This window comes from Natator depressus, chromosome 4 (genome assembly GCF_965152275.1).
Source record: "Natator depressus isolate rNatDep1 chromosome 4, rNatDep2.hap1, whole genome shotgun sequence".
In the NCBI taxonomy this organism is placed as follows: domain Eukaryota; kingdom Metazoa; phylum Chordata; order Testudines; family Cheloniidae; genus Natator; species Natator depressus.
In genome coordinates, this window is record NC_134237.1 from 127,011,778 (window position 1) to 127,030,303 (window position 18,526).

General features: G+C 43.7%; 1 protein-coding gene across 3 annotated transcripts in view; it reads right to left on the bottom strand.

Annotated features, from left to right (window-relative positions):
• Positions 1–12,348, bottom strand: part of IMMT (inner membrane mitochondrial protein) — a 39,378-nt gene extending 27,030 nt beyond the window's left edge. For all 3 annotated transcript variants that reach the window (XM_074951875.1, XM_074951874.1, XM_074951873.1), the window contains exons 1-4: positions 12,196–12,348; positions 4,409–4,482; positions 3,377–3,566; positions 451–574 (exon numbers count right to left, since the gene is read on the bottom strand). In XM_074951875.1, coding sequence (XP_074807976.1) covers positions 451–574; positions 3,377–3,566; positions 4,409–4,482; positions 12,196–12,240 — 433 coding nt within the window. In that variant the 5' untranslated portion in view covers positions 12,241–12,348. The remainder of the gene's footprint in view (positions 1–450; positions 575–3,376; positions 3,567–4,408; positions 4,483–12,195) is intronic.
• Between the last annotated feature and the right edge of the window lie 6,178 nt (positions 12,349–18,526).

Genomic DNA, 18,526 nt, shown 5'->3' on the forward strand with positions numbered 1-18,526 from the left:
CCCACCCAGAATTTAACTGAAGGTAGGGCTGAAGGACAGGACACTCCCAAATTCTACAAACTGTGACTTGGCAGTTTGCCCACATTAAGCCCCTTGCAGTTACCAGAAACTTAGAAGACCTATGAGACAAGTATCCAAGATATTCTTATTGAATACTGTGTACAAGTCTCACAGTCCAGTTAATTCAAGTCTTCAGCTGCATTAAAAAAAAAAAATCTAGTCACTGCAGTTTACATTAGCCTGCTGAAAAGTAACCAGAATGCAATCAGAAAGCACCCCACCACTGAACTAGAGAAGACCATTATCTCCTAGAGCAAATATCTTACCAATGATTACATAACACCAGTCTTCCAATAGTTTTATAATGTAATAAGACAATGAAAAGTGTACCAAAAATAACCCTTTTGTTCCTCTCCCCACACTAAATTTTACACCATTCTGGAAAGTTACCTCCTTTTTCTTCCACTAACGTTGAAGGAGCTTCTGTCTTACTCTTCTGCGATCTGGTACTGGGCTGTTTGGAGTCTTTCATTAACTCTTCTACAGAGGAGATTTTTAGTGGACCAGGTTGTATCTTGAAAATCATATATATATTTTTAAATCACCACATACTATCAGTAATACAATGAATAGTCAAAGAGTCACAGTTCTATTAGATTATAAACATTTCAGCATAGGACCTCTGTTTTTATATACTGTACAACACCATGCACATTGCTAGCACTTCAAAATAATAATTCCACCCCCCAGGCAGTTGCAGATCAGATTACCTGAATAACCCCAAAATGCTATTAGAATGTAAAATGGCATTTGCATTAGCAATTTTCAAGATCAGAGACTTGACCATACAAGACCCTTTGCTATCAGTTTCACATTTTCCATGGTAAATTTAGAATTTCACACCCAATTTTTAATTTGAAGACAGCCTTCACAATTTTCAGTTCTTTCAAAATGAATTCATTAATTTGTGTAATTTAAATATGAACAAAGTTTGACAAATGTAAGAATTTGAACAGACTGTCTTTATCAAGTACCACCCCATAACATTCAAGGTACCCCAAAGAGCTCTACAAAGCAATTAACTGTATTAATACAGATTGTGTACAGACTCCAGATACACTATTTACACACTCACCAAATGGCTCACATGCAGCTTTGGAGACTGGGTTTCCACTACTTCCCAACGGAGACAACTACATAGTCTATAAGACCTCACGGACAAAGTTTCTTTCTGATATTCATTAGCCACTACCAATACATCCTCATACCATATTGAACAAGTCCTCCCCCTTATTGGCACTTATAGTCTTTATATGCTTGTAGACTGTGTCCTCCCTTAGCTGTCACTCTGCCAAGCTATAAATAGGGAGTTCTTTTAAATTTTTCTTCCGAGTTAATCCAGACTATGTCCACTTGGAAACAGAGTCAAGGGTCCTCGCTTGGAGGAATTTTCAATTTACTTTTATCACCCTGATTCAGAGCAAACTATCTTCGGGGAAACATATCTCCTGGCAGAAGAGGGGTGACAGAGAAACAGGACATGCTCTCTGATTTTTGGTCAGCATCATTCATTGACGTTCTGGATATATTTAGGGAACTTTTGGCTATTACTACCAAACTTGACTCCCGTCCTTGTTGCACAATAAAAATCTAGAAAGGAGACACTGGGTCTGTACTGGTAGAAACTGTCACTCTCTTAGTGAGGGCAGGCATCAACAAAGTTTACATTAAACCCTTGCTCAAGAAACCATCATCTGACATTAAGGTCATCATCACCCAGTCCCTTTTCTGGGGTAGGCTACAAAAGTGGTGGTGATGGTGAAAAAACTATGGAAACTCCTGGAGTCTCAGATTTCCTAGATCCTAGGCAATCCACTTTCAGACCAGAATATAGTGGGAAAAAACACACTTGGTTCATTGGTAGATGACCTTGTGACAATGGATAACAGATGTAAAAGTCAAGCAGTTATGATTATTCTATCAGATGCTTTTGATACCATTGACCACAATATGTAATTGACATGGCTACAGACTGACAGGAATAGATAAATCAAATTTGAATGGTTCTACTGATTTCTCTCTGACAGGACCCAGAAGTTAATACTGACCGAATGTGCATCTAGCCCAAAGGTTCCCTCCGGTAGGGGGATGCCTATTCTTTCACCCCCAAGCCTCTCCTGTCCAGTGGGTAAGACAGATCACTAGAGAAGATAAGGCAATTTAGGCTACAATGCCTTTATTAGGCAGATGACACCAGCTTTGTTGTCTCCATTTCATCAAATGTGCACAAAGCAGTTAATAGGTTTACTTAGCGTCTGGCTGGGATAGAGGGCTTGAATAAGGACAAACCGGCTGAGACTCAACTTAGATAAGAAACAACATTAGCTAAGATGGAGAACCAACTAAAACAACTGGGGTAAGTTATATTGTCCTGTTCCATTCAGAGAATATGCTAGTTTAACATCCCCCCCACACAACTTAGGTCTGCAACCCTGGGGTCTTTCTGGATCCTCACCTGCTTCTGAAAGCTCAGATAGCAGCAGTGGCCAGGAACGCTTTTCATCATCTATGCCTGGCCAGGAGGCCTTTTCTTTCTGATAAAGTAAACGTGAAATTTCTAAAGTTAATTTCTTTAAAGTCAATAGGAGCTAAGGGCACTCAGCACCTTCCCAGATCAGGATCGCAGAAAGGGTCTCTCCTGCCGTCTGCAACATGATGCCAATGACCTTTTCCAATATGACCTTTATTGCAATACAACATCCAACATGGAGTTGTCTATCACTCTTAACTTTAAAGATTTCAAAGTTTATCTGTTCCCCAAGATGCATGACCTTAAAGTGATTCAGCCTGGACAAATGTATTTCCTGCTCATATTTCTTAACCTCACTACATCCCTATACAGTACTATTCCTTCCAACATAATATGAGATGCAAATTTCATCAGTGTGCCATTTCCCCCTTTTCCAGGTCATTAATGACCAAACATAATACCTATCCATTTTAGACCTCTCCACTCAAATAAGTAAAAATGGCAAGATTTTACAATCCATGAATCACAATCCATTTGAGACTGTGAAACCATATTAAAACCAAAAGGAAGCAGTGCACAAGGACAACAGAACACAGCAGGTGAAGTCAGTCAAAAGGTAATTGGTAAGTCAGCAGCACACAATGTCTGAAATATGAAAGGATTTTTATTGTGTATCTATTAAATCTCTCTTTCTTTAAAAAAAGCAGAAATACATACTGACTTTCTAATTACAGTCATGCTGAATTCACAGTTCTGGCCTCTTGTGTATATTGAATCAAAAGTATTTAGAATTTGAGAAACAGAGCAAAAGTTTCCTTTATAAAAAAAATTTACGTGAAAACTTACCGGTTTTTTTGGCATTGGCACATTATAAGGGGCAGGACCAAGTGCCATTTCAAAGAGTTTATCCGAGTATGGGAGGGTCTTCTCTACGTTCTCTCGGAAACGTGGATCATAATTAGCATACAGAACAGTTCCACCAACTCCTCCGCCAACAAACAAGACACTTGCCCCAATAATTTTTCCTGCAGAAACACTAGAGAAAAGAAATAAGGCTGAGAAAGCTTTTATGTACGTCAAACCAGTAGGATAGCAAACTAACAATCTCGGGGAGGAACACCAAATTGTTGTTATAGATCTGAAAGCCATCCTTTTTAAAATGAAGGCCCACCAGTATTCAGTATTTATCACAACCATTCCAATATATCTAGGCAAACCTAAATACACATAGCAACTAGTTGAATAACTTCAACTTAAACTTTTCTAGTTACTGCAGCTTTCTGAGCCACACAAAGCCTGATATATTGATATTAAGCACAAGGGATGGACAAGCGTTACAAGCGTTTGTGAGAAACTAATGAAGAACAACACAACCAATTAATTTGGTTTAACATGCCATAGGGCAACCAGAGACCTTTGGGGCAGGAACTTTCTATGGAGTCTAACTCCACTGACAGCGAATATACTTTAAGGGCCAGCTTTTCAAGAAACCTCTGTACCTGTAAATGGGGCCAATTTTCTGAAGAGTTCAGTCTGTTTTCAATTGCATCTGCATGACTCCTCCTTCAGCACTACCAAGTCCCTCAGTACCACACTGGGGCATTGGTTCCAGACTAACACAGAAGCAAGAATGCCACCAACTAACATTGTCTGCAACAACCCACTTTCTCTATGGTGGTTTCCCATCCAAGTGATGACCATTTGGCAGCTTGAAATCTGATGCAATCATGCAAGAAACCATTGCTGCACACCATAAACATATACTGGCAACAAATGTGTAATTGCAAATCCCACGTAAATGAAAATGACAACCAAACTCACTCTTGATGAATCAGATAGGTTAAAGTACCAATACCACTTACAAAACTCAATACATACCCAGACTGTCCTGATGTAGCATATCTGCGGCACAGTTGTAACGGACGGAGTGAATATTTACCACATAGGCAGTTCTAAGAAGAAAACACAAGAATAAAGGGATGCATATAATTTAAAACATTTTTTAAATTTTCTGCATTTCAACTAATTCCATTTATTCACAAAATAGTCAATCGCTACTTCTTACATATATTCTGATAAATAGATAGAAGAGGAACAGCTGATATCAAAACAGTGATATTAGATTCTGCTTCTCCATAATTAATTATTGGGCAGTTTCCCCAAACAATAGATTCCACTCAGAAATGGTAAAAAACAACAACAAAAAAGTCATTCCGAAGCATCTTCCCTGCATTACTAACATCATTTTACATTATTAAAACCAAAGCAATTTTCAACAAAACAAAAAAAATCTAAATTTACTTTCCCATTTACGCTGCCTGTTTAGGTTTTGCACTTAATTCAGCTTAGACCGTGCAACTGGACTACACTTTGGGGTGCTCATACACTGTAATTCATCAGTGACTGAGAGACAAACACTGACGGAATATTTAACGGTTTTCTTTTTCCTGTCTTAACAGACACTTGGTTCAGATTTCAAAAAGACTATTGTGAACATCATGAATTAGCTATGCTAAAATGTCCAGCTTCCATTTCTGTTGAATATTAAGATTGACAGAAAAGACTGGCTAAACCACTCCAATCCAGTAGCAGGGGAAGTCTCTCCCTACTAATGATTCTAGCAAAAGACAGGGGTATGAATTTCTGATGGAATAGTACAGGACTCCTGGGAGACAAATACACAAACCACAAAGAGAACTTTTCCCACAGTTAAGCATTTTAGGCGGCAGATAAATTTTGTAATCGAAAGGAGCTGGTTAAAAAGACAAAGGAAGATAAATTGCTATTTTGGACATTATGCTTTGAAATAAATAAAAGGTAGAGCAGATCCTATAGCCCTGTTTCCATATTTATTCAAACAGTATACAGAATTAAAGCAGTAACACAATACACTGAATTCTTATTTCTTATTCTTTCCAGAACTATAGCCAAAAAATTTTTAACTGCCAACAGAAACAGGAGTGCTCAGTGACAGGAAATGCGTGTTTCTTACCCTTGCAAAGCTGGTTTACAAAACTATCCAGTTGTGGGCAGCAGTAAGGTTTTTTTTTGGTTCACAATGGGGCAATGAGGAAGCAAAATTTATAAATACAGAAATCAGATAAAACCTATTAGAGTCAATCCCTGCAAATGCAAACTAAGATTTTTTGTTATTTCTTTTAAATTAAAATCTTTTAAAGTATAACTTTTATAGCTTCTGACTCAAAGTTAGCGGCTCTTTACCACACCCTTTACTAAATATGAATAAATGTGTTTATTCACATAAGATTTGTACTCTGCTATTTGCATTCCTTAATCTTAGGAACATGGTTCTTGTCATAGCACTACTACTAGAGAGAATTGGGATTGCTTTTTACTCCTTCTGAAAAAATTGTTTCTACTATGAGTCGCTATTATGAATCTACCATTCAGTTTCCATTCAAACCCTATTTCCGATCTTCTTCTAGGTTTCCCAACGTAAACTTCTTTCAGCCTGAAGTTTCTCATGCTTAATTTCAAATCAGAGCAGAATTTGTTGAAACCAAATTGGTGTTAATGAGATATACTATTCTTAAATTACTGGACTTTGGAAAATTAACTTTCTAGATTCTTTTGTCCATTCATAACTTCATGGCAAGTGCACAAATTTCATACTAGTTTTATGCAGTAAGCCTCACTGATATCTTATATATCAACGGTCAAATTCTTTAATGCTGGAAACTCAGTCAGATAACCCAACAGGGATTATAAAATCTATCAGATGCCCATCAGGAATTATTACCCCTTTAAACACCATGCTGACAGAGTTTAACTGCTTTGAGTGCCACTGGCTATGCTGGGGGAGCCTTAAACCCCTAGAGTGCAGAAATATGGGTCTCAGAGCAGTTACTGGCTCAATGGTCTATGGATCTTAACTTCTGTTCTCCTGTCTAGCACAACTGATTTAATGCAAGTCACACGAGAAGAGAAGCAGACATGTTTAAGTTGTACAAGCATGAAAAAAATTCTTACCACTGCTACTTGAAAAAGTAAAAAAGAAAGGTAATGATTTTTTAAAAGTAAGAATATACTGCCTTTAACATTAGTAGAATAGTACAATAAAGACAGAAATCTGTAAAATAGATATTTACAGTTAATTTCCCAGACCAACTTTAGTTTTGTCCCCACATTCTCACCTACCTGACTTACAAGCCACAGATCCCATCACTTTCTGTGCTTTCTTTTTCTGAAGTGAGCTGAAACCCCCATGCAACTTCCTCAACCACAGGCCAGTAACCTGACATTCTTCCAATCCACCTATCGAATACCAGTGGCTTGATTTATAATATTTATAATGCTAGAAGTCTGCATGGTACTTTACAGAAATAAAAATTCAATACAGGCCTCAAGAGCTCACAACCTAAATCAAACACACCAAATTAAGACAAATGACAAAGAAAGGGAGGGACAAACATTAAGAGAACGTGAGCTGTATTACATTTCAAATGAAGCTGTTAAGTTCTCTTTTTGGAGTCTTACCCCAGTCTCACTACAGGGAAGGAATAACACAGGAGTGGAGGTCATCAGTGGGCACTCAGGCTACAGAGGTGGGATGACAAAGGATTTGAAGGAGGAGACTGAGGATGGTACCTTAAGAGGGAGTTTTTGCCAGGTGTAGGGGGCACAATGAAAAAAGGCACAACACAGAGAGTGGAAGGAGGAAAAAAAGGACCAGTTAGGTATGAACAGCTGGTACAGCACAGCGGAGCCAAAGATTCCAACTTTCACAATGTGCTTGTCTGATATGACTGCAGATACCATTGTTCCCACTTCACCTTTCAATATGGATCAAATACCCCATCCTCTAGACAGGCCAGAGACACTAGTGACAAGATTTGAGATATTTTTTATATATATATAAAAAGAGAAACAAGTCGTTCCCTCTCACACGATTCCTAAAAGCTGTTTCCTACGTAAATATAAGAACTGGGGTGTGTGTGTGTGTGTGTGCACACACACACACACACCCCAGTTCTTATATTTACGTAGGAAACAGCTTTTAGGAATCGTGTGAGAGGGAACGACTTGTTTCTCTTTTTATATATATATAAAAAATATCTCAAGAGAAACAAGTCGTTCCCTCTCACACGATTCCTAAAAGCTGTTTCCTACGTAAATATAAGAACTGGTGTGTATATATATATACACACACACACACACACACCAGTTCTTATATTTACGTAGGAAACAGCTTTTAGGAATCGTGTGAGAGGGAACGACTTGTTTCTCTTTTTGTGCACCAATGGAAGCACTAGCTTAGACCAGTCATCACTGCTCAGAGCAGTTCTACATGACAGAGTGGTAAAAATGCTGGCAGCCACAGTATGCTACCACTTCCACAGTAGCAAAATGGAGGGAGAATTTGATAAAATCTCAGGGAATACAAGGCCTTTGTAACCATCCTTTTAAAATGCAGCAGTGCACAGAGGGTTGCTAGCAGTTTGGCACATCTGTGGACCTTAAGAAGTTTTGTAAGCAGAGGGTGCCCTGTGTGTCATTTTCCATTTCCTATGCACTTTTCCTTCTACAGGTAAGAATGGTAGGAGTTACCCAGAGGTGTTAATACTCTTTTGTCCATTTCAATTATTTTACCTACATTTATTTCAAGCCTAGTTTAGCAATTCATAAAATCACTAGCTAATGCATCATCCCAATATTTCTTTTTTGTGTAATTACTGGAAATATAACTACTTACAAGGAACACGGACCTAACTACTGATAGTGGAAAGTGTATCAGAGGATTTAATTACTTCATATGTTTGTTGCTATGTCCTGCATAAAGAACAACAAGCAATTATTTCTGAGTTTAGAAGCCAAGGTAGCAGAAATCCCTTTTGATGAAGAGTCAAGCTGACAGCACAGATCCTAGCGGCAAGGACATTGTAGAAGTATTCTACTTCCTTCTCCTACTGAAGTGCCATCTGTGTGCTACTTATTCCATCTGACATTTTAATTCCCACTTACCCATTTCTTGGTTTTTTTAATCTTGGCATTCCACCTTCTAAAAGAGCCATTTTGCAATAGAAGTACTATTTGCCACACATTTCATAAAGAGAAGCTGAGTGAATTTTGAGCTTGAGAAAAGTGCCAGAAAATCAGCTTTATAGGCAACAATAGTGCTCAGGTCTCAACACACTGCCAACAATAAGGAAGTGTCTGCATGAGCATAGTACTGCATTTTAATTCCTTTTGCATGTGCATCTATAAAACAAGGATGTGCTCCTAGAATGTAAAATAGATGCATTTAATAAATAGGAATGAACAAAAATCAGACAAGGCAGAACTTAATCCTGATGGTAGAGTTGTGTGTACTAAGGACACCTGCCCACAAATTTGAAATCCATCCTCTCATTACTAATGGAAACAGGAGTATCACTTTACACCATCAAGACCATGCATTGTATAAACACGTCTTGTTTTAAAAGTCTTTAAAAAGAACACAAGACAGACAGACAAACTGGACAAAAATTTCCCCACCCTGTGATAGACAACACTAACCATCATACTCCTCTCAAAGACACAAGTTTAATTTACATAGGAACGCTGGCCCAGATCCACAAAGGTACTTCAGTGCCCAAGTCTCCACTGCAATCCAAAAACTCTGACTGAACCTTGTAGGTGCCTAAACTCACTTATTCTCTAAGTTTTCATGGTTTAAGTTCTGTTGGTGTCTAAGTGTCTACCTCTAGGCATGCACACTGCTGCCACAGGAGTCCTGACACCTATCTCCCACCTAAGCCCCAGAGCAATTCACAAACTGGGGGAAGACAGGCAGACAAACACCTAAAGTTGTGTGAACTGCCTGATCTGGCAGGTGTGCTCAGAGGCTGCCTACTGGACTGGGTCCTATTCAAAATCTGGCAGCAGCAGAAACCCAGCTTATAATGTTTGGCCCAGTGCTTAGAGTTCTCACCTGGGATGTAGGAGACCCAATTCAATTTCCTCCTCTGCCAGATGGAGAGAAAGGATTTAAAAAGAAGTCTCCCACCTCTCAAGAGTGCTCTAACCACTAAGCTATGGGATATCCTGATGCGAGGCTCCAACAATCTCTCCTACTGAAGCTGTTCCACTGTGGATAAATAATGAAAGAGTGATTAGAGCAGAGGTACTGGACAGTTGGTCTCCCATCTTCCAGGTGGGTGCCCTAACCACGCTATCAAAACAGCCCCTAGAATTAAAACCATTTATTTCTAATGTTCAGCTTCTAGCTCCTTTGAGGCCCCAAGTCTTCCAGAAAGGTAGGTCCCAGAAACGTAAATAGGGAAATAAAAATAAGTGACTCAGTAAAAGATGGAACATTTTAAAGCTTGGTATGCTGCCTTATTCTACATCTAGCTCCTGCCATCTGAGATAGTCCTCTCTCTCTCCACCTCCTTGACGTCATCTCATTAGAAAGATATTTACTTACAAACTGAGAAAGGAGATTCAAAGGCCACTGATATACACCACACACAACTCAGATGTTTTTATATAAAAATTGTTCAGATCATAGCCACATTTTGGAACTATACTATAACCCTGATTCTCTACGAGCTTTGGATGTTTCCAAAGATGTTTAAAACAGGAAGGATACACGTGTAAAACTCCCAAGAGATGGCTGGCAGTTTCTGGAAGTCTACATTCTAGGATCCCACCGCACAGCTCAAACTTTCCACAAACCTTGATTTAGAGGATGTCAGATGACTTGGCATACTGAGTTCTTCAACCTTACAGGGCAACAAGAAGAATGCCAGCTGCTGTTGTGGGGCTGGCTAGCTAGCTTTAAAGAGATTACACTCCAACTACAAAGCCATCAGGCCTTTTATATATTGGCTCTTATAAATATATCCTAAAAGTATATATTTATTAAGTCAGTTTTATATGCTTCTGTAACGAAAAACACAATATTCCAACAAGGTACTTGAAAACCAGTCCAATCTATAAATACTTATGGTCTTTAGCAGAAAATGTGAAAAATTGCTTTAAAAAGACTTCAATCTCATAATCTCCAAACATGATATAAAGTCAAGGTTCCACTTTTTTTTTCCTTCAATTGGCTGCTTCTTGGAATGACACCATACACTTCTTTCCTATTCCTTTTTTCTCCATAACTACCAAAACTGACAAGTCCCACTCACTGAAGGGTGGCAGACTCCCTCGTTTGGGGATTGACTTTAAAACTGCTTTTAAAAACAGATGATAAAGCTAGCTATGTGGATTTCAGCAACATTTAAACTTACTCAAAGTTTGAAGTATCCCCTCAGCCTCAACCAAAAACAACTCCTTCTCATTATCATGTTCCCTGTTATTTATGAAACACCAATGTGCTCTGGGCTCGGACAACATAAAAACAGTCCCAGTCCAGCAGAGGTTACAATATAGAAGAACAACACGTTTCAGAGTAGCAGCCGTGTTAGTCTGTATTTGCAAAAAGAAAAGGAGTACTTGTGGCACCTTAGAGACTAACAAATTTATTTGAGCATAAGCTTTCGTGAGCTACAGCTCACTTCATCAGCATTGGCATGCATCCGATGAAGTGAGCTGTAGCTCACGAAAGCTTATGCTCAAATAAATTTGTTAGTCTCTAAGGTGCCACAAGTCCTCCTTTTCAATATAGGAGAAAAATGTTAGCGTGCACTGGGAAACCAAAACAAGGGATTGCCTTAGGGCAGTTTTAGCATATTGGTTTGTTTGTTGTGGTCATTATAGAAGATTTAGAAGGAAACAAGAGAGGGTGTGAGTCATGTAATCAGGAGAAATTAGAGGAAACAAGGTCATGTCCTTCTCTACTGATGCAGGCATCTGGGCGCTTTAGACACAACATGTGCATTTTGTTCCTGTAGCAAGAGACAGCTGTAAGAATTTTTCAACCACCTCTCAGTGTTTATTGCACCTCCTGCTCCCAGACACTGCAACAGCAACCAGGGAACAACCAAGGCCAGGCTCACGGACTTCTACAATCTGTGCAGCTGGCAGATGCCCGCCTCTACGGTAGAGGTGATGCCCAAAGAGACTACAGTCCCCAGCATGCTGCGGGCCAAGCCTAGAGCCTTTTGGGGGGGGCAGAGCTGCGACTACAACTCCCAGCATACAGCGTGGAACTGGGCTCCTCCTGGCTCGAAGAAGTTAGTCGTCCGTGTCGACGATTAATCCCACAATGCACTGCTCCACCTTAAGACCGTAGACCTCTCCTAAGGAGTAGACGTCAGCAGGCTACAAACGTCCCACCTTACGGCGCGCGAGAGCAGCACCAGCCCACAAAGACTACAAGGACCAGCATGCAAGGCGACTCCCCCTTGCCACAGACAAAGCTTGCGCCTTGCATGCTGGGGCCCGTAGTCTCCCTAGCCGGACCGTGAGAACCGACTGCACCACTCTATTGGCCGCTTCACCCGTCACTCAATAGACGGGCAGCCAATCAGCGTCTACGTGCGCCCCGTCATTCGGTGAGAGCTGAGCAGCGATTAGAGGACACGACTTCTCCCCGTGTCTCCTCTCGTACTCGTGACCCCAATTCATTCTCCTCGCCGGAAAGCGGCGTTATCGCGATTTATCGAGACAGCCCCCCCTCCCAGTAGCGCGACGAGAGCGCAGCGCGCGACCGGCACAGGAGCAGCGATGGCTCCTGCCCTCCCTGCCAACTGCTGGCGCCCCCCTTCCCCGCTCACCTGGGCGGCTGCCGCGGCCCCCGCTCGCTGACAGACTCGCAGCATCTTCGTCCTCAAAGGCCGGGAGCGTGCGGGAAAGCGCCGTGTGCGGTAACTCCCAGCAGGGCCGCTGCCTCCGCCCCCTCAGCCCTCGCACGCACTGCGCAGACGCAGCAACCGGCGGTGCCGCGCCGTTGTGGGGCGGAGCCTCACTGGGAGGAGATGGTGACTGACGCGAGTGGGTGCCCAATCAGGACTCGGAGAATATGCAAATAAATGGCCCGCGAGCCAACATGAGTCACGCTGGCCGTGTATCGTGCCCAGGCCTCAGGGTGGGGCGGTACACTGGGGTGGGAGCCAATCAGAAGTGGGGGGGCTGGCCGCTGGCAGGAGGCTGGCAAAGAGGGGAAAGTAACGAAAGGGAAGTGGGTGAGGTGGGGCCGCATCACAGCCAGCCCCCTTCCCCCCCATTTGCTCAGAACATGCTGTGCCCCATGCCTGGCCGAGCTCTCAGTGCCGCGGTCCTTAGGGGCCCGCTAGGGCTCCCACCTCAGAGATCACCCTCAGGGCAGACAGGAGAGTCTTGGGGCTCAAAACGAAAAGGGTCCAGTCTCCGCTCCCCCGCTGGGAGCGAGCCTGTTGAGCTGATTGCAGCCAGGGCCCTGTGCTGGAACAATTTGCACAGTGGTGCTGAGAGCCATTGTACCAAACTGTAAACCCTGTATAGGATGGAATCCACTTCAAGCCAGGGGGTGCGGCAGCAGCGCCCCGAGTTCCAGCACCTATAATTGCAGCGTGCGCTTAGGTCCAAGTTTGTGCCAGAGACTCCAGCTAGCAGGCGTACCTGTTCAGTTCCAGGAGGTGGGTGGGCACAAGCCCACCAACAGCTGAAGGTCCCTCTCCCAGTCTAAGGGGAGGAGCAGCTGAACCTGGAGCTCAAATAATTTCAGGGAACAACTAATGAGGAAACAGGGCCAGGAGGAGTGAGGTCATAGGGCCATAAGCAAGGAACCGGAGCTGGACACTGAGCAGAGAGCCCTGGACAGCTCCCACTGTTCCTCAAAAGTGTTTAGGGAACCAGTGGATGCTGCCCAGAGGAACTTATGCCCAGACGCGTGTTCGGCTGCAAGAACAGAAAGAGGCCCCACAGTAGCAGAGCTCCTCACCATCCAGCATCCTCTTCTTGGTTTTATAAATGGCCACTTTGACCAATGCCAGGAGGAGATTGACCAGGAGATCTTGTGACTTTGTGGGGCCACAGAGAGGATGTGCATGAATCAGAAGGTGAAGGGAATAGTGCAGCCAAAACCTTAGGAGAAGGTTCTGGAGGAGCCAGAAGAGGGGCTGCAACCTGGTGCACTCGAGATAAATGTGCGCCAGGCTCTTCCTTGCCACCGCAAAAAGGGCAAGTATCAGGGATGAGGGTGTACTACGCCAAGTACATGCCTGTGCTCACAGCTCCATGAAGGAGCCGTCAGTTCATATCCCCAGCGGGCAGTAGGATCAAGGTGGAATATAGGCTGGCCTACCGGGGTTCTTCCCCCTCCACAGGTGGTAGGTCCCGCCACTTAATGTCAAGGTGGGACACGAGGGTGAGGAAATGAAATGTGTGGAGTATCAGCATATACAGATGTGCCCTTGGCACGGTTCAGAAATGAACCAGCTACAGATCGCACAGCTGGCTCAGATTATGCAGGAGGGGAGCCAGGGGCCTTGCAGACAGGGGCCCAGTGAAAAGATCCAGAGAGCCAGGAGTGTGGGGCAGGGAGCACCCTCTTGCAGGACCTGCTCAAGGAAAGCCCGAGAGGCAGGGAATAAGGCTGCCCTTGCCTCCTGGAGTACACACCAGGGAGTTGAGGGGTGGAGAGCTCCATCCGCCAACCAAGTGCCAAAGGATCCACCCCGTCCCCCTGGTCATAGTCCAGGAGGTCTCCAATTCCTGTGGCGCCTGCCAGGACCAGCCTCTGGCGCACAGGGGGAGACCCCACCACTTGCACGCCTAGTTGGGGGTTGTGTAGCAGGGGCTCCGCGAGAAGATCTGCCCTCTCAGCGGCCGCCACGGACCTGGTCACCAAAACCAGCTTCCAGGTCCGGAAGAAGACTGGCAGCTCAGAGCAGTCTCAAGGAAGACCCTTTGGATTAAGCTAAAAGAACTGCAAGTCATATGGGAGGCAGGAGTCTACAAATCTGTAGTACAGTCTCAAAAGGGAAGAAGCAGTTGCTCAGGCAGTTTCAGCCAACCCCATAGACACTGCTGCCATCAGCCCTGCCTGCCAGGGTTTTCACTCCTCCTTTCCATCCAGCTAATTGGCTGCTTGCTCCGGTCCCCGCCTCCTGCCCCTACCTCACAGTCTCATCAATTCAGTCTAACCCCCATTGCTATCCCTGCTCTTTCCGATCCTGTGCTTTTCCTTTCAATTCATCCCTTCCTTCTCTCTGCACTCTGCACCCACTCCTGCCCTACAGTGTAATCCATTATGTATAATAAAGTAAAACACACACACACACAAAACACAACATTGTGAAACTAACATGTTTTCAATCACAGTTCTCTTTTTAGCAGAACCCGTCCTCCACCATTGTATCTGCCTATTTAGATTATAAACTTTTAATGCAGGAATTTATTGAGCTGGAGACTCTAGGTGTGACTGCAATAACAATAATTAAGGGGTCCTGGTCTTCACTGAAGCCTCTAGGAACGAAATATTAATTAATATTCTGGGTCAGAATTAAGGAAGATGCTTCCTTGGAACAGATTTGGGAACCACAGTGTAGTCAGCTTTCACTTATCCACATAACCTCTGGGTGAGGGTCAATGAGGATTCTTACTGGAGAAAGTGTCTGACTATGGGGTAGAATCTGGGTCAAGAATTTCTGGAGGGGGGGATTTTAGTAATTACAGACCTGGGGACAATAAACTGTCTGTTCTTTGTAAATACTGTAATTTTTTGCAGATCCACTGTGTGTCTGGAACTTCTCAGTGTTTCTAGCATGTGTTCTGCTTTATTTATGTCAGGATTAATTTGCCCTCTTCCTGCCTGAACCTATTAGTGGGAGGCTCTGATCACCCAACTGAAGGGAACAAACATAAAGGATCCCAGTCTGCACCGAAAGAATCACATTTATGTTTCAGAATTACAGACTCATTTGTTAGATTTAAAAACGCTGTTGATAACTTCACTGTATAGTCATATCTGATAGTATTTTGGAAGTTATAAATAGAGATATATGAGGAAAAAATAGCTGTACACCTTTAACTTCATTGAAACACTCACAATGGATTGGGAAAACTGCCTCCAGATTTCCAGCTAGCAGTAATTACCAGGTGTAATTCATATCATCTACACTTAGCAGGAATGCTGCATCCTTTCCTTTGGGGTTTGGTTATCCATTCCTTTGTCACCTGGAGGTTAGATTACAGCAATATGTTTTGTGTAGGGCTACACTTTAAACAGTTCAGAAATTGCGACTAGAATAGATTGTAGCTGCCTGCATAGGAAGGTCTTGATCCTGCGATAAGAACTGTAGGGCAATGCACACTATATGGGTGCAAGGATCAGCTCATGTGGCTTTTATTACAGAAGCAGGAACTTAGTGGTGTTTTCTGCTAGGAATGCATCTTGCCTATAGGGAACAGGGCTTTTAGGAAGACCATGAAAGACAAAAATATTAAATGATCAGGAAGAGAAGATGTAACTGAGGGACGGGTGGGATATTCTGCAGGGTACTTTCTACCAGCCCTTCTCACATTTTCAGATTTCCCTGGGTCCTGATGCTGCACTTTTAATGCAAGAACAGCTGCATTACTACAAATGGCTGGGTACGGAGCCTAATGTTGCAGTGGATGAGGGAAGTAAGGATTTATTCCGCTTTCACTTTTGTCAGAATGCTACTGAATGTAACCAGCCCACCCAGACATCCAAACGCATCTAATCAGGCACTAAGGTACCGGGCGCCTCTGAAACCCCCCAGAAGCGATTTAACGCTTTCCTGGCCAGCAAGACACTCATTGAGATGAGAGGACTCGGAATGTGTAACCAAGTTGGAGCTGCTGCACCGCCACCCTGCCCACAGTGCAGGGCCGGGACTAGGGAGCACGTGCACTGGTTGGCACCCGCTGCACCAGGGCAAGTAAACCTGGTAACGCCCAGTGCAAGGCGGAATGGGGCTGCATGCCCAGCTTCTCCCGCCCCTGGGGCACGCGCACTTGGTGGGGAGGGGGCAGCCAGGGAGCAGGTAAGGAAGGAAGAGCTTTGAGCCACTGCCCTGTTTAGTAAAGGATACTGCTCCGCGTAGGAATGTGCTACCGGTAGCACTTATCAATACGTACTGATTGTAAGAAACTGCTATTGTATTAAATTGCTACCTGATGGACCAGAACTGATTCCTAGAGAACCCCACTCGTTATGCCCATCTTATTTACCGTTATGTCCATCTAGGTTTCATTTCCATAGTTTGTTTTTGAGAAGGTCATGGGAGACAGTATCAAAAGCCTTACTAAAGGCAAGATATACCACATCTACTGCTTGTAGGCTTTTTACACTGTTAAAGGTTGGTTTTACATGTGAGACTGCTTGAAATACCGTTTTTAGCAAAGTTGGACCTGTCGCTGCTGCAAACTATAGGGATGTGCTACCTGTGACACTGCAATGTAATGAAGCTAATTCCTACAGTCAGCACTTTCTCACACCTTGGGTATGTGAGACTGCTATCTGTAGGAATCAGCTACATCAGATGGCTTTAGTGAATTCTTACCATTAGCAGTTCCTAATAGCTGCAAAGGGCCGTACCTGTTAGCCTTGTGGTGTTCTGAACAACATTAGCTATTATGCTAACAGAAATTGAGATGGATTGGGTATGAGCCAAAGATATGACAGTCTTAACTCCTCTGCTGACAAAACATGAAAATAACCTTTTCCTTACATATGTTTCTGGATGGTACACAGCTGTGGCCAGCTCAATTAGGGCCCAGCTGGCCCTGATGAGAGGGCTGTGGGCCAGAAGCTGGAGAAGTCTCACTCTAGCCCTGGAGTGAGTCGAAAGGGGAGTAAGGTACCTGAAGTGGAGCAGTGCTGGGGAAGGGCAAGGGGAGCTGGGGAGCGCCAGCCTGTAAAACTCCCAGGCTGCAGGCCTTGATGAAGGCCTTTGAAAAGGTACTGGGGCTGTAGGGGGCAGCCCGGGGATAGGCAAAGGCAGCAAGTCCTAACCCCTTGCCAATGATGAGTGGCCATTACAGACTGCAGTCTGCCCCAGTGAGTGGTGGCTAGATGATGACTGGCAGTAGTCACTGAGGCAAGGTGGGTTTAGAGGGTTGGGGGTTCCCCTGGGAGGGGAAACCCAGAATAAGGGGTTACTGTGGGGGCAGCATCCCAAGGTAAAGGGCACCAGGAACCGACAGGCGAGACACTGGCCAGTAGGAGGCGCTCTGTACACTGGAGAGCTAATTCCCTAGACAACCAGCAGGAGGCGCTGCACTGGTGAGTCTTGACCTCACTATTGTGCCATTGAATTAGAGGAGCTTTTGTGACTAGAACCACCAGTAGAGCAATGTATGTGTAATATAACTATGTTAAAAACTCCCACCTTAACCTATTACTTCCCAGCTCGTGAGGATAAAAGAACTAACACACTGGATACCAGTAAAATTATAAACTTTAACTTTTCTTTGTGGATCAATTGGACAGGTCTGTACAAACTAATGAAGAAAAATAACCAAATTATCCAACTGACTGAAATCACACAGGCCCAGGTTCAGACACACAGTTTGGCTATTTTACATCAGGGATCTGAAATATAAATAGTCTCTGCACAAGCAGAACAAATTATAACACACCCTTGGTATGATATTCTTGAAGGATGGGCCCCCTCTTGGTCTTCAACTTTAAAAATTGTTACACCCAATTATTCTTTTCTTTATTCTGATAAATTTAATGTTAATTGTAATGTGTGGTATGTTCTGTTGGATGCTGAAACCACCAGCTCAGCTTGTTTAAGAAAAATTATACAGCCTTGAGACAATTACATAAACTGTGACCCATTCAATACCTCTGGATTGAAGGGTCATTTGCGGGTCAATGTGGGAGCCAGGATCGGCCCAACCTGCGGACGCGGCAGGCAAACAAACCGGCCCGGCCCGCCGGGGGCTTTCCCTGCACAAGCGGGGGACCGGCTTTGAGACCCACTGGGTTAGATCAGACAGAGAGGAGATGCCTTGACGAGGCATTGGGATGCCTCTGCCTTTAAGAACCCAGGCCTGGGAAGGCGATGCTGGGAGCTGCTGTCTGTGAGAGGGGAAATAAAAAAAGCCCCCTTTGCCCCCCACCATTTTGGCAAACGCTGATGTCTCAGTCCC